Source organism: Pundamilia nyererei, unplaced genomic scaffold (assembly GCF_000239375.1).
Source record: "Pundamilia nyererei isolate P.nyererei 1_Seehausen unplaced genomic scaffold, PunNye1.0 scaffold00078, whole genome shotgun sequence".
Taxonomy (NCBI): domain Eukaryota; kingdom Metazoa; phylum Chordata; class Actinopteri; order Cichliformes; family Cichlidae; genus Pundamilia; species Pundamilia nyererei.
Genome location: NW_005187479.1, coordinates 696,018 through 720,751, shown reverse-complemented (window position 1 = coordinate 720,751; position 24,734 = coordinate 696,018). Strand labels below are relative to the sequence as shown.

At 40.4% G+C, this 24,734-nt stretch overlaps 2 protein-coding genes across 4 annotated transcripts in view; one reads left to right on the top strand and one right to left on the bottom strand.

Annotated features, from left to right (window-relative positions):
- Window positions 1–740: 740 nt before the first annotated feature.
- man2a2 (mannosidase, alpha, class 2A, member 2) lies at window positions 741–21,236 on the bottom strand. Of its 2 annotated transcripts, XM_005737650.1 has the most exons (24): window positions 21,118–21,236; window positions 18,975–19,960; window positions 18,327–18,584; window positions 18,078–18,222; window positions 15,619–15,790; window positions 15,278–15,405; window positions 14,758–14,931; window positions 14,122–14,308; window positions 11,612–11,789; window positions 11,078–11,280; window positions 10,415–10,597; window positions 10,155–10,269; window positions 9,986–10,056; window positions 9,696–9,861; window positions 8,077–8,313; window positions 7,724–7,846; window positions 6,158–6,272; window positions 5,781–5,914; window positions 5,560–5,701; window positions 5,099–5,232; window positions 4,791–4,868; window positions 4,142–4,336; window positions 3,920–4,033; window positions 741–3,498 (listed from the first exon to the last, which is right to left on the bottom strand). In XM_005737650.1, the coding sequence occupies exons 2-24, from the start codon at window positions 19,104–19,106 to the stop codon at window positions 3,346–3,348; spliced, it is 3,537 nt and encodes a 1,178-aa protein (XP_005737707.1). In that variant the 5' UTR covers window positions 19,107–19,960; window positions 21,118–21,236; the 3' UTR covers window positions 741–3,345. The 2 variants fall into 2 exon arrangements, with proteins under 2 accessions (XP_005737707.1, XP_005737708.1); XM_005737651.1 differs by lacking the exon at window positions 4,791–4,868.
- A 3,018-nt stretch (window positions 21,237–24,254) lies between these two features.
- The window catches only part of unc45a (unc-45 myosin chaperone A), a 12,039-nt gene continuing 11,559 nt past the window's right edge, over window positions 24,255–24,734 (top strand). Inside the window, exons 1-2 of one of the 2 annotated variants that reach the window (XM_005737647.2) lie at window positions 24,255–24,406; window positions 24,521–24,713. In XM_005737647.2, the coding sequence (XP_005737704.1) occupies window positions 24,383–24,406; window positions 24,521–24,713 (217 nt within the window). In that variant the 5' untranslated portion in view covers window positions 24,255–24,382. Of the gene's footprint in view, window positions 24,407–24,520; window positions 24,718–24,734 lie in introns of those variants that run through there. The other variant, XM_005737649.2, reaches the window with a different exon arrangement.

Here is a 24,734-nt window from a genome sequence, read left to right as displayed (position 1 = left end):
AATATAATGCTCTGGACTCAGGGCCTCATTATTCCAGCAGGTCATGTTATCTGTGCTGTTGCTGAACATCATAAAGTCACCCGTCATATCCCCCCCCCCTTCCAAAATGCGAGGAGAGGCACCATTTTTCCAGATCCCTGATCCATTTTTATGTAGCAGCAAAGAAGCATTTTATGTTCGACTCCTGCTCGCTGCTGTCAACCATACCATCAACACCTTCACCTCAAAGTGGTAAACATGGGAAAACTTCCTGCTGCTTTTAACTACATGTGAGTTGAAGTGTAAACTTTAATGCTCGCCTTGACAGATATGCCGAGCGGGAGACCGACTGCTGACAAGTGAAGCATTGGACAGTCTAAGAGGGTTGATATGCCGCTGCACTTCTCTGACTGACAGCATCCACAGACATTTACACCGACTCAATGTTGCCCCCTGCTGATCATCACTTAATCTATTTAGGAACAGCATGTTAATTATCCAGATATTAATGAATTAAACAGTTGGGGAGGGGGGTGGAAGTATTAGAAGATAAAGAGAGGCCTTTACAAAAGGCTAACTTTGTGTTTTCATCTTTATTCGCGTCCCATCTCTTTTTGTTCTTCTGCAGCGTTAATCCCCCGTGAATAACAAATGCAAGTAGAGACTTTCATATATTACCTCTGAACAAACAAAAACAGTGCTACAAGAAGGAGAGGAAAAAGAAAAAGACGTTTACACAGAAAGTCAGACGCACATCGAAACAGCAGGGGAGAAGTTTATGACAAGGTTATAAGACACCGGGGAGAAAGTGCGATGCGAGATGAAGTGAAATCTGCTGACAGAAATGTTAACCACAGCTGGAGGGGAGAGAAGGGTTCTGCGGCGCTCACCGTGAGAGCCAGAGCAGAAAGTATTGAATTGTGGCGGGAGCAGCAAAAAGCAGCAGACCTCCCATGGAGGAAAAAAAGGAAAGAAAAGTGAATATAGAGACGGGGTAAAGCGACGCGACATGGTGAGGCTAAGACACAGGTGGGGGGCTACGAGATGTCTGTCCTAAGCTTTGGACACTGATGACATCATCTATGGATGCTGTGAAAGAGCAAATGAGGGTAGGAAAGGCTGGAGACAGCCTTGGGGTAAGAAACACTGTGGAGATCAAATACAAAGAAGTGCAGCTCATCTGAAGAAACAGACTTGATGTTTTGGGGATTGGAGGTGGATCAGTTCACCCAAATTAGACCAAAGGCATAACTGGACTTCAGTAGTACGTGGCTATGCAGGCAGTGTTTGTATTAAGAGTCGAGCTTCGGAGATCTCTCTTAAATGTCAATGAAATTCTTCTCCCAGACCCATTTTAATAAAACATATGCTACATGTTTATGGCTTCCTGTTTTCTGCTCAGTATACTGACAAGTTTTTAGGAAATAATGAAACCAAACCGAGCAATCATAACAAAGCAAAGCAAATGTTTTCCCCCTTTGTTTTCGGGGGCGTTCCCGAGCCTCGATCCACAATTTAGTTTTAGCTTTTCGCAGCTGAGAAGGTCTCACATTCACACTCTAAATCAGCCGTGCTCTTTTGTTTCTGCGACAAGATTGCAGCAGCAATTTTAAAGCAGCAGCAATTTTAAAGCAGCAGTCAATGGGGGGGGAAAAAAAAAATCAAAAATCAAATTAAAATAGCTGTAATGGGGTGGTGTGGCAGAAATCTGAGCGACATTTTGGAGCGTACCGTAATAGTCACTGTGCCATCCATGATTAGATGAAACAAAATTAAATTAAATTGAGAAACATTCTTTTCTACTTAGCTTTTTAAAGCACTATCTGCTACAGTTCGAAGTCTTAATGAACGTAATATTTCTGGGAATCTGGACAGAGCAATGCACAAAACAAAAAGTGCAATAAAACTGAGTCACCTTGGGCTCTGGAAATGGTGATGATAGTTTTACAGCCTTGCCATAATGAAAGTAACGTAATAGAAGCCCTGAACAGATTTCTCAAAACAACCTGCATGGCCACATATTATTATACCTCCAAAGCCTCAGTTGATTGATCGTTTGGAGTTGTGTTTTTTTTCTTGATATAAGGTGCAAATCAAAAGAACACCCTTCAAGAGTTTCCACACCACTAGAAGTATAAAAAAAAAAAAAGTATTTGCTTTTATAATTCGGATGAACTGACCACGTAATTTCTGATATTTCCCGTCAATGTGAATTATTTTCCTTCAGTGAAATGAGGCACTGCTCGACAGACACCCACATTAACTAATGATAATCAACAGTATTATAGATGGTCCCTGAAAGTGTACACCTCGAAAATGCTCCCATTTAAAAAAACAAAAACAAACCTTCATATATTCACATAAACATACTCCACAGACACACAGGTACCAATATATCTGCTGCATGGTATATATGAGGTATAGTCTTTGTCTAATCTTCTACTGCATACAGTATGGTACAGCCCAGACTCTCAACAGTGAAGTACGAGCACAGGAACGACCAACGGGAGCTTGAAATTCAGTCTTTCCACACATTTTTCATCCGCGAAGAGGAAGCTCAGGAAGAGGAAAAAGAAAGTTTCCTATCTACAAGGAGAAACAGTGGACAGGTAAACAGTCACCCAGTATGATTAATGATCGCACGGTTATCACATAGTGACCAAAGTGGGAATCGGGCAGCGTAAGGATTCGCAGCTTCTGTCTCCTGGTAAGTTGAGATATGAGAGGAAAAAAAAAAAAGACCTCACATTCTCTTTGCTGCAGCTGAGACTGTCAAAAAGGAGGGGGAAAAAAAATGTCAGTCAACCTTATAACGGTTCAAAATCAAAACACTGATCTGTTTCATCTTCGCTGCATTTGTGGGGGAAAAACAAAATTAAGAACCCATTTTCTAAATAAAGCTTTGCAAATTGCACTCTGATGTGACACGCGTCCCGGGCTCTTTTTTTTGTTGCCATTTTGAATATTTACATTCAGTAGTTCAGTGCAGGATGAAGCAGAGATAGAAAAAGAAACTCCTTGCAAAGGAGAACCCTTAATTTTTCGACCACCAACACTGAACAGACACCCGGCTGAATCTGATGAGTGATTCTGGCCGTCTTTGTCATTTTGGAACAGCTAAAAGTTCACCCGGGTTCAGCTGCTCTTTGAGCCATCTGCAGTAACGGCTATCGCCTGCCCCCTGCTGTGCAGTCAGTCCTGTTACAGTGGACCCTCTCTCTCTTGTAGCGTTTGTGGTTCTACTTTAAAACAAACAAAAACAAAAAAACAGAGTCCCAGACCCCTCCGTTGCCAGCCCATGCTCGGCGTGAGAGGTGGTTGTTGGTCCGAGGAGTCTTAGAGGGTTTCTTTTGATCGGCACCGTTCTTATCGCAGCTTGAGCTTGAAGGCAGAGATCTCCATGGGATCGAGGGTGATGGTGGTGTTGTTGGCCAGAGGCGTGCCGGAGTGCATCAGAGTTAGTGACATGGGCTGAAGCAGCTGTAGGTCCAGGTTCTTGAACAGAGCCGACACGCTCAGCTGGACAGGGAGAAAAAGGAGGAGAGCTTCAGAGAAAAATACAGACAACAGGAGACTTCTTTTAAGCAAAAGCAACACAGCGCAAGATGAACTGAAAAATCCACATCTACAGGAGGCTCATCAACAAAATTGACTATGTAATTATCAGCAGTAAAAAGTGCTGCCAATAAAAAAAATTATTTGATCATTGTCAGTGTACTCACAATCAGCGTGGATTCTGTCGCAAGGACTACTTTAATCAACAGATGCTTTGGCAATCGAGTCAAAATTACTTATTTTTAAATGTCATTAGGCAGGATAAAAAAAAGTTACATATGACAGAAATAACAATGCAGCTGAACTTAAATATGCTACAAAATAAACCTCTTATCATGCAAAAATGTAGAGTAGTTTTATCCTGCGTGCGAGTTTCAACCCTGACCTGTCCCTGAGTGGTGGTGCAGTTGAATCCGAGGTTCTGAGCTTCGAAGTTGCAATCCAGCGCGAGACGGTGAAGAATCAAAGCGGTGTATGGAGAGGGAGACAGGGGGTCCTGCTGCTCATATGCAAACACACGAAAAACGAATCAAGGTATGAAATGTCTAAAATAAAGTTTCCACTTTGTGAAAATCGTGTTTGTTTGTTTTTAAATGTGTCTTTATACCTGGCTCTGGATGCTGCGGAGGTTCACCAGGTGGAGGTCGCAGGGGAGGATAGACTTGAGGGGAGCAAAGGTTTGTAGAGGAGGGATGCCGCGTCTTTTGGGCAGAATGGGTAAGGCCAACACCTCATGGTTCAGCATGGCATTGGTCATGTGACTGAGTACAGATGGGAAGCTGGTTGTTGCACTGTCAGTCATCTGCAGGAGGGCAAAGTCAGATTTTAAAACAGTTGTGATAAATGACTGCAGAACTATTACAGCATCTTGAGTCACCTCTAGAGATGCTCTAGTGCCACTACATGAGGGACGGGCTCTAATTACTCTGTCCGAGCAGGAGGCGTATTTCTAATTCTAGTCCAGACAGACACGGTGCTAATCACAACTTTATGATGTGAACATTTAAATCACATGCATCGTCTCTGGCAACACTTCGCCCCCGTATGATCGACAGGTTAGATGGAGAGCCCGATGATAAAACTGCAACCGATGCCTTCCATTCTCTGCCAATGTGCATTCATTTACTTGATAAATGATATCATTTGTTTCTTTCAGTCGGGCTGTCATAAAGATGAACTGGTTTGGCTACAACTGTGAGGTGGAAGGAAGGGGAAAAAACTGGAGCTATGAGCCATAACTAAAGATACAGCTTTACCTCTTGAACTCGGTCACTCAGTAATGGAGAGAGAAAAGAACGTAACAAGGACGAGAGTTTGGCAAAGAAGCCATCGTGCTGAAGGTAGTGGAGTGAGGGGGGGGGAAAAGAAGAAGAGAAGGGAAACAAAATTAGAGAGTGGAGAGGATAGCAAAAAGACAGATGGGCTGGTAATGAGTACTGGAAAACAATATGAGGAAAGGTGTTAACAAATCACACACTGCACCCGACAACCTTGCACAGTCTTTCAATTCCTTGAGCCAGCTATGGTGTGCTGGAAAGACCACCGCTGCTGTCATCTTACAGACCTTGTTACTGGCTGATCTCCTCTCCAGCAGCAGCCGGAAACGATTGGCCGTCTTCTTGTTGTCTTTCAAGCCCTGACCCAGCCCACGATTATCATCCTGCATCAGTCGTCGGTCCATAATCACTTCGAGCTGGCCTGAAGGGAGAGCGGACCAGAGACAACAGCTTGAGCTCACGTATTGAACTTTCAGACTTGAGTCAATAGATGCAAACACTTTGAGCTATCTGTCATTTAGAAACATTACTATTGATGATAAAAGGATTAGCTCAGCACACAAACGTGCGGATTTAAACTGTTTCACTCTCTGAGAACCTCTTAAGGGAGAAGAGGGAGAGCTAAGTGCTTGAGTCCTAATGCACAGTAAACAAAGAAAAATACCACACGTTTCAAAGATAACTTCCATTAAAAGATTAAATGAAGAAAAATGGCACATTATTGAATAAAATGTAACAGGATACAAACCACTCTCCAGGCTGCTGACACCCAGAGCCTGAGCCGTGTGCAGCGTGAGGCGGTAGTTGCCATCCTGGATGTACGCCTGGCTGGGCATGGGATAGAAGTTGGCTTGCAAGGGCAGCTTCAGGTAGTGTTGGCGAGGCTGCATCTAATAGAAAACAGACGCAACATTTCGAATAAATCTGAATACAAGTTGTTATTTCTCCTTTACTCATGATGCTACTGACCTGGAAGCCATTGAGGTCTGTGTAGAAGACCTCTCCACTCTGGATGTCAGTGACCAGTCGCATGGCCAGCTCCTTATTGGTCTGATCTCTAATGTCCACCATGGTGGTGATGTCTATTGATAAACCATCCACCCCTGAAAATGCGAAACAAGTCAGAGGAAGATGGAAATGTTCACTAAAAACAAGACTTCCTCACGCTTAAAAAACAGAAAGTCAACAGACTCCAAAAAAAAATAAATCTCATTAAATTCTAAATTGTCATTTTGTTAAACATATTGGCTGTTGTTGTATTCTACCATCTGGTGTCTTTAAACATAAAAAGCCTGGGCAAAGCCAATTTGAGCTCAATCCACCAAGCAGTTTTGAGTAGTTACTACCTGGCACATTGTAGATGCGGATGGTTTGTTGAAAGTGCTGGTAGTGTGCCACCACCTCAGAGAAAAGAGGCCCCTCAACAACTCGCACCACAGGTGGCTCTTTCTGGTGGTAAGGCTGAAAGAGTAAAAGGAAGGCGAAACAGTGCGATTTCAAAATGTTCCTCAATGTAATACTGCAGATTTTGAACTTTTCCTCATCTATAGTAAATAATATCATCAAAAGACTCGGAGAATATAGAGAAATCTCTGTGCGCAAGCGACAAAGCCAACAACCAATACTGGATTTGTGTGATCTTCAGGCTCTCAGGCAGCAGTGCATTAAAAACAGGCACGATTCAGTCACTCAGTATGAGCTCAGAAACACTTCCAGAAATCGCTCTCTCTGAACACTGTGCCATCCACAAATACAGGTTCAAGTTTTATCATGCACAGTGTTGGGTTGTTGCTCAAACAATGTATCACATTCTTTACTTGATTCCTTGACAGAGAAGGTATTTGTTACACTACTTGTTAAATTACTTTCTCGTTATTCCATAATATTACCTTGGATGCATTGTCACGGTTGCCAGTTAACAGCATAAATCTACAGACCACAGTTGCGCGCACACACACCAGTCCCTAGTCCTGATGAGGACACACTTAAGATTTTTCTTTTAGTTTTTACATACGAAGTCAAAGCTGACAACACAAAGTAAAGTCAAAAACCAGCACAAAGAGGCTTCAAAGCGATCGCCACAGTGTTTGTGCTGCAGAAACATGAGCATACAGGAACGGAGGCAACCACCTGACTGCCCTAACCTCTAACCCTAACACTCTGCTGGGGTGGGCTGGGGTCAGCATTCACTCAACTTAAACATCACTCTGTGCTCTTGTCTAGCTTTGTGTTAGCATGTTGTCTCTGCAGATGTTTGCAAAGACATGGAGTTGTGTTAGAATTATGCAGTTGTTTTTGCCCTGGAGGCAGTTTGCACTCTGGTCATTTTGCGCAATGAAAATAAAAACCATGTCCACATCTCCACACCTGAAAATCCAAACCAGCTGAAAAGTTTTGGTCCATCATGAAATAAAAAAATAACATAAAGAAGACCCAGAACTGTTGAGAAGCTAGAGTGGGACAACATTTATCTCCCAAATGTGCAGAAACTGGTCACCTCTGGTTCCCAGACATTTATACAGGGGAGGCTGCACAACAGTAAACATGGCCCAACTGTTTCGAATCCTGTAGTTGGCCTATTTAATTTAAAATAGGCCAATATCTCTTACGAAAGAGAAAAAATGTCTCACTTTAAACATCTAAAATATATATATATTATGTACTATTGTGAATAAATTATAGGTTTATGAGATTTGCAAATCGTTGTATTCTGTTTTGGAATTGGGGTTGCAGATACAGTACAGCAACTAAGCTCTTACTGTCTTTAAATCAAGCAAAAATGAAGCAGTACCCAGTCTGCCTGAATTCCTGCCCCGAGCTCCCTGGGTCGACACTGTGACAGTATACACAGGGGAGTCTCGATCAAAGGCTTTAGAGAGACAAGTAAACGTGTGACAGAGTCAAGTAAATACCTTTGCTTTTCCATCTGGCAGAAAGAGGTAAGCGCCACTCTTGTCTTTAGAAGGACGAGTGCCGTACACCATGAACTGCATCTGAACCTTCACTTCCTGAGGATCATCCTTGCGTTTGATACTCTGCAGATGAAAACAGAGAGTGAGCAGAAAGGGAAAAAACAATTAGAGAAGAGATTAAAGCTTCTCTCCGCAACAACAAGACATAGCATGTTCACTTTGATCAAACGGGAAGGATTTGTTTACAAATCAAACTCACAGCCTTTTCCTCCACCAGATCAAAGATGAAACAGATCAGTGAAACTTTAACAGATACAAAGTCAAACAGAAGTAAGAGGAGAGGAAATACAAACCTCCAGCAGGCCGGTGGTTCCAGAGAAGCCTAGCGTTAGAGACTGACTGCTGATGTAGAAGGTCTGAGAGTCGGCTTGCTGAGAGCGGACAGGAAGCGGGTCCACAGCTCGGGCGGCAACAGCCCGACCAGATAGCCTGAGTAGAGTGTCCGAACGTAGTGTCATGGGTGAGTCCGGAGAGTCATACAGATGGAAAACAGCCAGAGCGAGAGGCGGGAGACGAACCATGAATGTCGCCTGGATCAGGGATTGAGAAAGGTTTTAATTTTGAACAAAAATAAAACACAAACAGCTTGTGTTTTAAAATGCTGGCTTCGTTCTTCGTGTTACACAGGAATGCAAACGTTGACCACAAGGCATTCATTAAAACGTAAAAGCATTTACATATCAGCAACAGTGCTATAATTAAAATCTTATGAGAGACTGTGCTTAAAATGAAAATTCATTAGCCTCTGTTGGTGGAAAGCATTTTTTGGGGGAAAAAACCCATTTAAAATTCAATTACCTTAAGATTTAATAGATTGAGGCAGTTTATTTTTTATGTAATTTTCAATAGCTGAAAAAGAACATCTGTCCTAGTAACAACTTGCAGGTAAATAGAGAAAAAGAAGTAAAACTTTTATTTAGAAGACTAAGTGCTTTTAAAACACACATGATATACTTTACATACAGTACATCCTCTTGGCTTTTCTCTAAGGAAACTTAATTTCTTCTTCAAGACACAAACACAGTGAGCAAAGCTGCACAAACCACCAACCTCACGAGTCTACCAAATGAGCTACAGCTGCCCCAACTCTATGACTCAGCATTTTGTCACAAAGACGACGGCATGTGCAAAAACGTGGCATTTAAAATTTGCCTTTTGTTTTTACTCATGTATGCAGTTATTATCTCGTGGAGTTTCATCCGCTGGCCAAGTTACAGTAAACACACACAGAGAATTAAACTTGTCTAACACTGTAAAATCTATTGTATAAGACTTATACTCACATAAAAGCAAAATATTCCCACTTTGAATGCACAAATGTCCACCTCCTGTATGTTATCAGATAGTAATCTGATCTAACTTGGCAGCTTTTCAATCTCTTTATAGCTATTCTCTTTTCAGTTGAGCATAATGACTTCGTATTGTGTTGTGAGTCTGTTCTGTGGTTCTAGAGAGTCTCTGTGTACTACTGTGCTACTGATATGCCAATATACGGCAGACGGTACAGAAGCCTGCAGACCAGGACCACCCGACACAGGAACAGTTTCTTTCCCCTCGCCATCTCCCTTCTTAACAGTTGACCTGTCACACTGCTCCCACTGCCAGACTGCAAGTGCACCTTATGTACATTTTGTAGTATTCATTCCACCTCATTCATTTCTGTATTTTATGTATATAAGTTAGATTCGTTATTTATAGTTGGTTTACACAGCTTTGTGTATGTATGTGTAATGTGTATATATAGACACGTGTGTGTGTGGTGTGTGTGATTTACATTGCTGTGCTTGAGAGCCACCATCTACCGGAACCAAATTCCCTGTATGCGTCTGCACATATACTTGGCCAATAAACACAATTCTGATTCTGATATCGCTATGCAGAAACCAGCATCCAAATGAAGTCAGTGCCTTACCTCAAACACCTCTGCACTCATCTGACTCGCAGAGCTCCACTGAGCACTCAGCTGTACGGGAAGCGTCTGTCCATCCTCAGTAAGCACCCGAACCCTGACTGTGTTAACCAACACGGTCACCGCGCATAGCCTCTCTCGCTCAACTGGGTTGAACATAACCAGGTACCTGATGGGGAGGGGGGGAAAAAAGGGGAAAAAAAGGAAAAAGCAATTATGAGCACAGGATGGTGTAGGAGTAGGTGAAAGAGAAGGCGGGGGGGGTGAAAGATGCAAGATGATGCAGATAATACCTTGGTCCTGCAGGGTCCAGTTCGATTAAAGTGCGCTGAGGCATAGAGTCTTGAGTAGCACGCCTGTCATCCTGTAGAAGGAAAATATAACACAGAAAGCACAGTGAATATTCAAGAACACACAAATATACAGGTCCATTTGTTTTTTGTACGTGAAGTTTGCATTTACCGTCTCCAGAAAAGGCTCCGTCTGGTAAAAGCGATAAAACTCTTTGTTCTTCATCACCAGGAAATGAGCAGCATTAATGATCACTCTCTTCAGACCAATAAGTGACCGCAGTAATCTAGGTAGGGTGAGAAAGAATGAAAGTGCTGCACTTCAAGGAGACACCTTCTTATTTGCAACACATTTGTATCGAACAGGCCAGTCACAAGAGACTTAAGATTAAAAGCGAGATGGTAATCGTCCTAACTCCCTTCGTTTCTTACTTGGTGCCGTAGTCGATGACAACATTTTCTTTTGCTGTGCCAGTTATGGCGTCGTGATGCTGGAAGAGGCCAACGGAGCGCCTGGCATCCACTAGCAGGGAATAATCCGAAACCGGGTAACGCCCTTCCATGCCCGCATGCCTAGCATTTGCAACCGCCAGGCTGTAGAGGATCTCTGCCCCCCTGAAGGACAGTGACATATAGTTATCACGAGGGACACCTTTAAAGTACCTTTAGTCAGCTAAAGGTGCGTTCACATTATCTGACTACAGCAGTGGCCAAACTATAAGATCTCTACTGATTCATCACAAAAATTTCCAGTTGGACTTTAAGTTTTTGATGGTTTAGTGAATAGGCACAGTGATTGGTTAGAGAACAAAAGGACCAATATTTTTTTCTTTTTTTTGACTGTGAGCAAGTGTCAACTGACATTCTCGATACAGAACTTGGTCAAAAACATTTGATGCTGCATTTTGTTCTGCAGGTTAATTTGTATAGCAGAAGTTAAAGACACAGGTAGGTCCCTTTACACTGGAGTCCACACCTTAATTTTTTTGCAGTGCAAAATAGTCCTTTCCAAAATTTGTCCAAATAACCAGTAGAGGATAACCAACACATCCCCAAATCTGAAGTCAGCAATATTAGTGATTAAATCTGCCTTACCTGAGATGGGACTCTATGACGCGGTCCATACTCTTGTAAAAGGGTCGGGAGGTAAAATAACCAGTCCAGTAGTGGTCTTCACGGTCTGCGTAGGCAAAGAAATCTCCACTGAGCACCGGGTAGCCTGCCGGCCTGGATCCCTGGGCCACGCCGTTTGTTTTGTATACGGCGTTGAAGTAGTCTGTGAGAGTCCCAAATTGTGCCTGAGGAGCCGATTGACATGTAATTAAAAAAAAATAAAAAATGGGCGCTTTCAAACACATCTGAACACAAGAAATAAAAAGCCTTTCAACATTAGGCATGTGCCTTTCATCTTACATGACATCTTCTGCACCAGACATCAAGTCGTGACAGATTCTTTGTTCTGTCAGCAAGTTAAAATACCACTGCATGATTCATTACCATGAGAAAGGTTGAATGCTGAACTACTTGGTACACTACACACTGAGATGGAAGAAGAAGATGAAATACAGGAGGGAAGGAAAAAAATATTTCGCTATAAGATTTGTGACAGTTGACAAATAAATTTCTCACTTGTACATGCATCTCAGGGTGAGAATTCATGTAGTCAAACAGCTTCTGGTAGTTGATATACTGCTGATCCCACTCAAGGGCTTTATCATAGCGGAAGTCATCCCCCAGAGGAACAAGGAGCACCTTACTGCGGTAGAGTTTCGATTTTTTACGGTACTGATCCAGGAGCAGCTGTGCCCTGATTGAGGAAAAAAAGGCAGAGGGGACACTTAGGACATATTTCTTGGCATCCAAGCTTCTATGCTTTGCATAAGACACTTTTCTAGGAAATCACTATGACCTTGGAAAGAGGAAAGAGGAACGATGATCAAATTACCCCTGGAGGTATTCTCCACAGAAACACCTCTCTGAAAAAAATCTTTAGGTCCTTGAAAGGCTGCTTAATGTTACTGCAAGAGCATCAGTACTCCATGTCCCAGATTTGCTAAAGGTTGAGAGCCAAAGGAGCAACAGACACAGCATGGACAATCATTTTTACTCCTTGCCTTATTGCATATGGATTTTTTGTTCCTGTCAGGCTGAAAAATTTGAAGAGGAACTTATTTAAATAACTCAGGCAGGATGATTATTTCTAATTGCACTAGTAGTTAATGTAAGAGCTGTCTGTCTGTCACGTTCTCTCCTTTAACTTTAATCAATAAATGAATAAGTGCTTCTTTTAACTGAGATGGCAAAGCTGCAGTCATTTCATTTATGCCTAGTTAGTCGGGTTCAGGCAGTCAATAATGGTATGTTCCTCTATACATTCGGGTGGTCAGTTTTTAGATTTATATAGTTAATACAGTGTGTGTTACAAAAAATGTTTTGGGGTTGTGTTTTTTTTTTTTATTACTCTTTGGATGACTGTTTTCTGACCTATCAGGATTTATCCAGCAAACAGCTATCAGCACTTCCAAGGCCACACCTGGTCCAACCAATTTCTGACCTAAGATTTTGCTCTAATGTGTCATAACATATGAACTCTCATTCTGCTGTCATTCCTTGGTCTGAACTGTCCAGCTGTTCCCTGAGAGAAACATATGTGACGCAGCACGATAAACGCCAGCCAAAGACGCAGATTGAGGATCCCAGCTGTGACCAGGGCCAGTCAGCCAGTGAAATCTGCCCCATTGGATATCTATCTTTAACCTGTTGTGATGATGCTGTGTGGATTGTGATTAAATGAGTTGTAAACCCAGTTTCAATCGTTTACAAATGTGCTACAAATGAATATTTATCCATTTCTATCTTTACTAAACCACAATAACTAAAATGAATTAAATCTGTTTTAACATGTTAATCTACAGGTTTTACATTTTAAACATTTTTTTAAACTGGACTTTAGCCTGTTTTTTGTTCCGTGCCACATCACATGGACTGTTTTGCTCATTACTGAAATTACTCATTTTTAAAGTTTATTTAAAACTTTTCACTGTACTCTGAGCTTTTTGTACAGCTTAGTAAATCTGGCCCCATGTCTGGTTCCCTCTGTTCATCCAACCTCTCTGACTATTGTTACTGGCACAACTTCAAGCTGAGTTTATTTTTAAAGGGACCATTAAAGAAAATAGAGTTGCAACAACAGCGAAACAACCTGGGCTGTGTGTTGCTGGGCTGAAAAGCAGCACAATGTCAAAAGTTACATATTATACTCTAAACAAAAATGCTTGTTTTTTGCATGTTATGCAAAAAACAAGCATTTTAGTCTACTCCAATTTTTTTTATGTAAAGGTCAGAACAATATACTGAGCAGAGTATGTTAGAGCTGTAATTTACAGCTGTCATGAACAGAGTTGGTCAAGTTACTTGAAAGTAATAATTAGTTACTAATTACTGATTACTTCTAATTAGTTACTCATTATTTATCTACTTTTTAAAAACATGATACACAACCTAAATATGTAATAAAGCAATGGACCTTTCAGCCCAGTTCTATTTTATTTGACATAATCCATCATATAAAATTAAATCAAATCAAAAAGTCTCTTTTCGAAAATTGTTTTATCAGTTTTAATCTTTTAACTTCATGCACATTGCATCAAGCAAAATTTAAATGATATGCAACAGTGTTTGACTTGAAGAAATTTGTTTTAACATTTATCAAACTTAAAGTAATGTCAGTACTGTTTCTGCCACGGACGTCGCATGCTCGAACGTCATAGTCGTGAGACACTCTCACAAACAAACAAAAATAAAAAAATAAAAATCACAGTTTAGTAATGCAGTAATGCAGCATGCTTATGGGAAAGTAAAAGTAATCCAATTACTTTTTTGCAACAGTAATCCCTTTACTCATTACTTGAAAAAGTAACCGGATTACAGTAACGTGTTACAGCCCATATATGGTCATGACTCACTCATATATTCTGCAAATCTCTGTCCATTTGTATACTGAGCCATTAAATAACAGCATGTTCATTATTGATTATTCTGCTAATACATCACTTGTCTGATCTACAGATCTAACCCAGAAAAAAATTAAGCATGAAATCTTTTGCTCCACGGTGAGCATCCACAAAGTGAAGACTTACCTCTCTGCTACGTTGGCTTCCACAATAGTTTTTGGTGGCACTTTCCAGGGACAATTTATCCTTCCGCCTGGTAGCCTCTTGAAGTCAAACTGGCAGCAGATCTTTGGATCAGGTCCACAGGTGTGAGGTACATCATAGCTATAAAAGGGCATCATGTGGCAAAAGATGTCTGTGTTTGACCCCATGTCTGTTAGGGTGGCAAAGTAAGGACAACAAAGCACTAGCATGAGAAATACTGACAGAAAGAACACATTTTGCTCTGCGCAAAGATGGTCACACACATATCAGTGCTTCTAGAACTGCTATCAGTTTAATTTTCAAAACCTAGCACTGGTTAAACACTGGACAGTATTTAATTACAGAGCAATTCTCCCTAAATAGTGACAGTAACATATTGATATTATCTGGCATATCAAATTTTTCAAATTAAAATCTGATGAACAATAATCTTTGGCAGACATCCAGTTTAATCAGAAAAAATAATGACGGCAGCTCTTCTGAGGCCATTTTCCACTGGTTGTCCTTCCAAAAATTCCTCTTTCAAATGCCATAACGAGTGCCATGACTCATTCGGCAATGAGCTTAACAAAGACAAGCACATGAATCAGATGACATCAGCTGTTATGGTCCACTCACCCCATGCCTGCCTCCACATAAACTCCAGATTTCGGGTGGAGGCAAAATGTTTTTTAATGGAGTAGTGGATCCTCTGGATGAGCATGCTGGTCAGGTTGGCCCTCTTCAGTAGATAGGGCATAGTAGCACTGTGACCAAACGGGTCTACAGCCCACCCGCTGCGAGGAGTTATACCTATGACAGCAAGCAGGAAGCAAAGTATTTCAGGTTTATGCTTGGATAAAAGAGGAATACATCTTATGGGAAATCACTCTTCTCAGTGGGATGCAGTGAAAGTAGCACAAAGCATCTGAGCACCCACTGAGTTAGAGGCTACATCTGCTGCATGTAGGATGATGAGCTAGGATTTCAATAGTAAGCAGTGTGAGGAGTGATAGAATTTTACATTTTTACTAGAATGAAGGCAAAAGCCCTTAAATTTCAGAGACCGTATGAAACTTTTTGAACTTTACATAAACATTACTCTGAATATAAATGATATCCGCTGAATAATAATAAAATGTCTTGAAGGATTGTTTACCTAGATTACTCTCCAGCCACTGATGCCCTTCAATGAGCTGGTCTATCATGGCAAAGTAATGGGCATTGGCTTCATCAGTCATCACCCAGCCTCCTGTCACAATCTCTAGCTGTCCTCCGAGGATCAGTCTGTTAAAAAGAAAGGATTAAGACAGCAAGGTGAGGATAATCCAGCCCTAAAGAAGGAGAGTCACATTAAGGAGATAATGAGCTATTTTTAAGATTTCACAGTCTAACATATTGTACTTAGGGCCAGTCTACATCAAAGAAATCTCACTGAATTCTCTGCCTTTTATTTTTACTCAAAAACAAAACTGTGTGCTTCACAAAGCTATGACTAACTTGCGCATTGCCTCCTGTTTGTGTACATCTGAAGTCTCCCACCACTTGGAGAAGAATGAAATCTCAGACCAGATGAACTTCCTGCGAGGATCCTCAGCCAGCTTCACCACCATGTTGTTTAAAATATGTTGCGTCTGGTCTGTGAAATACTTGTCAAAAGTCTTGACCCAACCTAACAACATAAGAGGACAAATCTGGGCAATCTGCACAGCCACTGGCAAACATTCATACAAATTACACTGTGAAATAATTCACTCCTACCAATGCTTATCCAAACAGAGCTAATACAAAGCCGTGAAGAAAGCGCACGCAAAGAGACTCAGTGCTGGATTGTTACGGATCAAAAATAAAACTTATGTTTTATTCAACTAGAGCTGTTCGCCTCTACAACCTTTTTAGTAAAGTGGTTTCTAAGAAAAGTGACTAAAAAGCACTCTCTTTGCATTTTAAATGTGCAATAGTATACTGCAGCCCACAAAGCTCCTCTAGGATATCTCTTTTGCATGTTGTAATCTAATACATTTTATAGCGACTAAAGTTCCACATCATGTGGGAAATATGCAGAATCAGAAGAAATGCATTAGAGGTGAACAGAAACTTCCCTAGTTGACTGCTTACATTAAGACAATCGTTTTTTTGCATGAAAGGTTTTCTGAAATTTCTATGTCTAACTATGCGAATGAGACATTACCTATCAAGCTACGTGCCAATTTGCATACAGAAGAGAAATGTAAATATTGGAAACAGTCAGCTTCAATACTTCAGTACTGATTCAATACACATCTGTGTAATAATTTTGATCACATATTACAACTTAAAAGCCTTTTAAAGAGGTGATCTGAAATGAAGCTCATAAATCAGAAAGTATTGGGAAAAAAGTACTGTCACTTTTCGACACGAACATATCATTTTAGAGAGGAAATGCTCGCTAACATAGACCCTGGATGACATATGAACCTTTAAAATATGGAGAGGAATAAAACTGTAAAGTCTGGCATATGTGGAGTGTGTGAGTGGAGTATGACCAAAACAATGACCTTTAAAGCTACGCATTGTAAAATTTCATACATTTTTACTAGGAACTAGTATTTCAAATAGCAGATATCACTATGAAAATTCTCCATTTATCTACTGACATTAGGGCAGTTATTTTGTTTTATTACAATTTTTCTGAAATGTCATTTTGCAAATTAGGTACTATTCTATTCAGTATACACTAATTTCCATAAATAAGCAATAGACAAAGTGTTGACAAATAAACACATTTAGTGTTGTGGAAAGCAAACGAACACCGTTTCTTTCACATTGTTACTTTAAACTCTGGATTCTCCAAAGTGCAGGACCCTATCCGCTGGTTCACCTTGAGCGCAGCGAAAGAGTGCACTGCCTTCCTTCCTACTTTCTCCACTACTTTTAATTTAATTGATCCACAGCTCATTTCATACCGTGACTCCCTTCAAACTCAACTTTTCCATCCTAGTCATCACAGCAGACTAAACCTTCTTTTTATATATTCCTGGTTTCAAAAAGAACACCTCCATAATAATTTTAAAAAAGCTTTAACCTAGCACAAAATGACAACTTCCAAGAAAATCATGCGCTGCCTCCTGCATTCTCGCTACAGGAAGCTCCCTCACCAAGTGAAGCACAATATTCCCCGTTGTGCAAATGTGTTTGAAGTCTACTCCTTGCTGTGTGTTCCATGTGAAAAAGGATAATTGTAGAAAAAAATCCCAATCTGACTCTTACAAAACTGTTCAAAGTTCATTTGTGAAGCTTAAACAGCTTCAAGTGTTTGATATGTGCCTTTTACTCACTCTCTAAATTGGCATTCAGTCATCAAAACCTTCGCAAACCCCATTTTAAACTCTTAATATCAGTTTTCTGCTTTAAGAGAATTCAGATAAGATCTGCTTTCATGTCTCTTCAATAAGAGCTGAGATTATTTCTGTAACTAAATCACCAGTCTAGCTGGATACAACACATGTTTATAACTTTTCAGCAAAGTTTTAAATAATGCAATTCAGAATGAAACCTATTCCCACTGCTGATGGACAAAATTTCCAGGTCTTTCTGGCCTGTCAACATATCAATAACTGTCAAGTTATCAAGCATGTGGCACAGGCGGGTAAACAAACTTAATGGAAATGTCAGTCTAAAATATAATCTCAGCCAATCCCATCTATGAATTGTTCCAGTTTTCCATTGGCAATATCTTCCTAATTCCATTGTTTGTTGCTAAGCCGTCAATCATGTCAGCATTATGCTAATAATAATGAGAACAGATGAATCCAATATTGAATGAATTTTGCATCCCTACAAACTAGCCTCCCACTCAGTTAAGTCCTAAAGTACCAAACTATTGAAACAAACTGCTCAGACGTCTTTTAGACTGTCTCACAAAAAACAATCTGATGCAGAAGCGCTCGGTTATGTTCAGTAAAGTTTACGTAACTCACCTGGATCATTGTGCGAATGAGGGACCACAAATACTTGCAGTGGTTCGTTATCCCACTCATTAGGTTCATAAGTGATGTCAAAGCCCTGCTTCCATACACCACCATCAGGGTTGTCAAATTTGAGGAGGGAGTACACATCCAGCATCTAAAATAAAACAATTAGCGCTCCCTGTTAAGACCCCAAAAATATTCTTAAAGTTTTTTTTGTTTTTTTACAGTAGCTACAACAACACAAAAGTCCTGGCCAACCTGGACGTCTGGTTGATCTCTGTTGCCTACAGCAAACTGACAATCCTGCGGCTTAACAGCAAGGAAAGTGGGACGACCATCGAAGGGTAGGACCCAGGAACCGTTGGCACTTCTGAATGGCAGGTGGCCACTGGGAGAGACAGCTCCTGTGTCTGTGAGCTCCATTACAGAATCCTTTATGTGGCTGATGATTTGATGGTTTTCCTCCAGGAGCTGCTCCAGCTGCTCAATCCTGTTCTGCAGGACTGAAATTTGGCTCTAAAAACAGACACAAAAATATGGATTAACACAAGAGATCAAACTAGCATTCTTCTGCTCTATTAGTGTAGTCAAGTTATAGCTTTAAGAGTAAAAAGCAGATGATTTAGAAACGTCAACAAAGGAGTGTAGGACATTTAAAATATATCAACCAGTAAATAACTATATTATAACAAATGCATGATTGGAGGTGTCCATTTATATGTAAATTAAAAAAAAAAAAAAACAGGGTGAAACATATTTAGACTAATTAGCAGTCGGGCCTTAGAGGCAGGAATGTTTCTTATCATGACTTAAGGCTTGTAGTATATCACTGGAAAAAAAAACAGTAAAATAAAATCAGGACAAATGTGCTATAATAAAAGCTGCAGAAAGGGTCATTACTCTTACCCGTGGAAAGTTCCCGCCGCTCTGTCGCCGTGCAGGGTCATGTTGGACTCGATCCAACATCAGATAAAGTGAGAACACAGCCACACAGAATATGGCCCCTCCACACACCGTCACCTGTTTCCTCAGCTTCATCCTCCTCTGAAGCGATATTCTTTCCAGGCTTTCAATTTTTTTTTAAAAATGACCTTGACTGAAGTTTAGGGTTTTTTTCAGTACAGAGGAAAAGGTCCAGAAAATTGGAATGCAATCATTTACAATAGAAAAGATAAAGAGGAAGAAAAAAAAAAAAAAGGTTGGAAAATAACCAACTAGACCAGTATTTATGGTTCAGTTCCACTCCTGTGATGCTTCCAGCCTCCACTCACCATGTTGGAGACCACAGTGAAGAGGTTACAGCAGCAGTAGCAGTGGACAAGGGTACTAAATCAGTAATAGCTGGCAAGAAGTCTGACAGCTCTGGCCAAACCACAGCCACCGGTGGTCTCCTTCAAAGTGGCCCTTGTGCTCAACCATCCAAATCAATGAGATTGCAGGAAAAGAAAAAAAAAGTGCCACACAGAAGCGGTTCAGACAGGGAACCTAGTGTACCCACAGCATGATGCGTGTTGCTGTGGGCCTGCTCTCTTGGTCCAGTCCCTTTTCCACGGCAGAGTCTAATCCACTACAGCTAGAGTCCCCTTTTTCTCAGTTGGCCCCAAGGGCCGTAACAGTTTGCACACTAGGCAGTGAAAGTGCAAAAGAGCAGGCTGTGGAAGAAAAGACCAACTTGGCTCTGAACAGCAACTTTGCTTTTTTCTAGGTTTTTTGTTAGCTTTTTTTAATCAAGTCCAAACTGTTCCCAAAGCAGCTCCAGGAATTACAATGAGACAAATGTCATTCCTCTCTCAGCAGCAGAGTCACTGCATATCCAGTGTGGCAGCATGGACAGCGAGTCTGTCCTTGATCACAAGTGCCAAGTTGAAATCACATTAGAGGGTCTTCTTCAGCTGTTAGGGAAATTTTAGATTAATAAAACTTGCAAAATAGACATTTAGCCAAACTTTTTAAGAGACAGGGTGTCACTGAGCAAAAGAAGCACTAGTAAAGAGGTCTCTGTTAGAAGATATTTCTTTCTGGATCTGACAAGTAAAGCTAACAAAGGGGGAGAAAATAGAAAGCCCCAGGTTTCCTTACAGCGGTAACGGGTGTTGCTTTCCTCTGTGCAAATCCACGATCATAATCCGGTCCCTTTGTACGCTGGGACTATTTTAGAATTAGCGCAAGGACTTTGGATAATGACCTTGCACTTTTATTTGCTAAGACTGACTGGAAAAACAAGAAAGAAGATTCTTCCTTAGACTATCTGGGCCAGAGTACATCCCACATGAAAGGGTTTATTTATTGGGATGCCCGACGGAGCATACCACAGTCCCTCATTCATGTGACAACGTGGAAATGCAGAGCTGATCCTAAGGCTGTTCACATGACGACATATAAAGAGTTAGCTTCTAGAGAAGCCATCACAGTCTATGCGTGTATGTACATGTAAAATCAAATCCTCCCTAAATTGCACGTTTCGTTATACTGACTGAGGGTTGACGCGTGTGATAAGGTTTAACTTGAAAGACTTTTGCTATCCCCGGGCAGCTAGCCAAAAGACACTTGGTTGCTTTAAACTTAAGCGCAGTGAAATATTTGTATACGGAAATTATTTCCCACAAGCTCAGACAGACGACAGCAGATTCTTCAAAAAATAATTAATATTTTAGCCACTCTAACGGAGACTGTCAAACTTTAATTACCATACTTACTGCCTAACGTTAAAAATTACGAATAAAAAAAGCTAGCGCTAGCTGTCAAATGTACCGTCAGGTTACGTCTACTAGAAGCTCTGTGAACTCGATTCAAGTGTCGGAAAAGGGTTAGTATGAGGACTGCAAAGGAAGCTACTGATAAATTAGGATAAACAGCTGTTACAGCTGTCGTTTTGTTCCGCTGAACATTTATGTCGGTGATTACGGGCGATAGCAAGTATTGACTGATAACATTAAGACAATACGTGGCTGATATTTCTCTGCTAACCGCTCACTTTTGCCCGAAACCTCGACTACCGTTTGCGTATGACCTTGGCACCTTGTCTCATAATGATAAAATCTGACGTTACCCATGAAAGGAAAGTATTCCGGAAGAGTGTAAAGCCCAGCAGTGTACGTGGATTTAGCTGCAGGCTGACAGATTACCTAAACTAGCTTAGCAGCTAGCGCCGCTGAGCAGCTGCTGCAAAGGCTGATGGGAGGAAAGGGGGTGTGTGCTGCTGACTGACCAGCATCTTGGGTAAAATAAACATTTAGAAAGTAGCTTTTTGTATTTTAAAAAATCCATTCATCCATACTCTTCCGCTTATCCTTGTCCACATAAATTAAAATATTTTTACATTTTATACTGTTGTACAGGTACAATTTTTGTAGGCTTTGATCCGTTATCTATTTAGCCGTATCTACTGAAATTAGATCCAGGGTCGAAATCAAAGACAGGTGCGATTTTAGGGAATCTTGAAACTGAAACTATACTGAAACTGGATTTTAAATGTACAGTGGTGTTTCCACCATTTGCCTATAGCTTCCTGCACAGACAGGCACCTGCAGGTTTTTGAAGAATCATGGGGGAATCTCCAAACAGTGTTATAGTAAAACAGTATAGTAGTGATCATATATGGTGGACATAAGTAACTGAGGTTATACATAGGGTGCCTTGAAAGATAAAGCCTTAAAAGAAACAAGATATACAAGATAAACAAGATAAGGGAATCCATGGCCCATTTCAAAATTGACCTGAACCTACACTGAAGGCACAGAATGTGAACAGTAGAAGGGCTAATAAGTCTGTTATGTGCTGCGCCAATGGCACAGGAATAAACTGGTTATGATAATACTAAAGTTTTTTTTAATTACTCTTGCTTGTTATTACATTTTAAACATCACAGCAAACTAGATTCAATGATTTTTTTTTACTGTTCCTATAAAAAGCAAGAATGTACAAGCGTTTCGTCTTTGCTCTAAACAAATTCAATTCTGAAAATTATTAATACCTTTTGAAAGACCTTTTCTACTAATGTATGTGAGAGACTGAAAAATGGAGGACAGTAGCTGTCCATTTCTCACCTACTATGTCTCAGTGGACTATGGCAGTAGAACCTTTTAAGCATAGAAATCAGACACTAATAATTAACAGTTGACTAAAAGCAAATCATCCCACATAGATAGTGCATTAAAGATAACTAGCATTCACCTGTTTTGTTTCCAGTGCTGTGCTTGTTTATAAGAAACACAGGCATTTAAAGAAAATGCAATAGAGAGTTCTTTCTGAGGTAGCTGGAAAGTTTTATCTCTATGAAATTTTTATAAAGCTACTGCAGTGGGACTGTTGTAACCCCTGCCAAAGTCCTATGCCAACAGACAAAGAGTCTTAGGCCACAGTGACAGCTGCTGAGAACCACAGTGCAGGTAAACAACAGTAGCAAAGCCCTGTGTGGAAAACATAATGGTGCATTGATGATGAGCTACACTGTTGTTTTTTGGTGGCTTATCGAAGTCTGTTTTTTGAAACAGAAGGTCTGCTGTCACTTCAGTTATTAATGAGCAGAATACGCAGGAAATTACAGGAAATGTGTTTTACTCCAGCCGCAACACACAATAACTTCTTATAAGGTCTCAAAAAATATTAAAAGTGGTTTGCTATGTTTAAGCTTTCTAAGTTATTTCTGTACTATGGTTCCAGAAAGTCCACCAGTAATGACAGCATAATTTTCCACAAAAGGAAGGAGCAAATGTTTATTCAGCTGTTGTTGATTTCAGGCCAGGCCTTTTTTTCTTTGGGACCCTAGTGCTGTTTTAGATTTCCTGCAACTAAATTATGTAAGAGACCTTACAGAAAAGTCCAGGCAATAGGAAATATATACCAATCACCATGCTTGATATTCTTCTAAATTAACAAAGGTGCTGTGGTAATATAAGAGCCTTAACAGGTGTACCTGAGCACAAGGACCAAAGGTGACAAGCTTGTCTCCAAGGCGACAGAGGACACCGAACAATAGTGCTAGACAGTATTGGTAAAAGGAGATTTCCCATAGGACTGGTATAAGAAATGCAGTACACGTCCTTTAGTGTTTTTAACTGTGGAGTTCCACTGCAAGAGACAAAGCAGTAGTGCTGACCTTAGGTTAACATATTAATTTGCAATTATATTATTTTATTTTATTTTATTTTTTACACCAAAATTCAGAATGCACTCTTGTTTCCAAAAAGTGAGACAACGTTTTCCTTGGTTCATAATAAATGAATCACTTCACTATGAGGTGCTTAAATTTTAATGTAACACATTATTTAAGTTGTTGTTCTTCTATGTATGACCTGAAGTACATATTTTGGCTGAACTGGCACTGTGGAACAACCCAGTTTGACATGCAAAACTTTTTAATTAACATCCACAAACATTTCAAATGGAATCCCTAGCACATAACATATAAATACAACAACATGCAAACTGTAGAAGACAAACACTAGTTCCTTCTTCCTGTCTTGATCAAGTTTAGTATAATAAAAGACTGTATTGCTTAATAGCCTCCCCAAGTGGACAGTGTTCACATAAAAATGTTTAACATTGTCCTGCATCATACATAGGATACTTATCTAAGTTACTGACATTTATCAGTGCTAAAAAATGTGAAATAATTACAGTAAAAGATCAATTTATCTTTGAGTGGTACTTAGTTAATCAGACTTACGCATACACTTATACAGTTAATCAAAATAACTAGTTTCTTTTTTTAAAGGCAATAATGACAAAAATCATAACATTTATGTTAAAACTTCACATAAATTAATTGTTAAAAATATATTATTTAAAGCTGCTCTATTGATTCAATAACTTTGAGCATTTGTGATTACATTTACAAAATGTGGCGAGTGGAGAACAACCCAGTCAGACGAGTGATTTTCCCACAACCTAACAACCCAAATGTTCTTATCATGTGTAATTCCTTTTTAAAAAATAGTTTTATATTGCTATATTACAGTTCTCAGACAGATATGGTGAATGTATGAAAAAAATGAACTGCTGGCTTTCACAACCCCTCTTTATGACATAAGTAGCCTGATATAACTCTCTGTGTCTGCATGGACTGAAGAAAGCCACATGGAATGGAAATATAACCAAATAAAGTGGAGATGGAGGCAGAAACGTTGTAGCTGTTCTCTTCCTTTTATGGTAATACAGCGTGGGCGAGAGGGGCGGTGCACGTCATCAACGTGCTCCGACACCCGGAAGTGTAGAAAGATGTAACATGTTTGGCTGGAGTTAGCGGTGTTTGCGACCACGTATAGTAAAATAAATCTACATATTTGCATTATACTGTGTGCGACACCTTAAAGATGAGTGAGACTGAAAAAGAAAAGGTAATGTAGAAACAATTCGCTACTTTTGCCTAGCTTAGCTAATTTCACTCAAATACATTTGATCGAAGTTTCTCTGTGATCCCGCTGCTACCTTTCCCCCCGTCTTTACTTTAGGACCCCGCCGCCCTGAAAGAGGAAGGAAACACTCTTTTCAAGGCAGGAGACATGCAGGGTGCTGTTTGCTGTTACACCAAAGCACTGAAGCTGACTGACAGCCAGGCAGACAAAGCTGTACTGTACCGTAACCGCTCTGCGTGCTACCTTAAGCTGGAGGAGTACAGCAAGGCAGAGGCTGATGCCTCGAAAGGTCGGTATGTTCTCTTGTTTA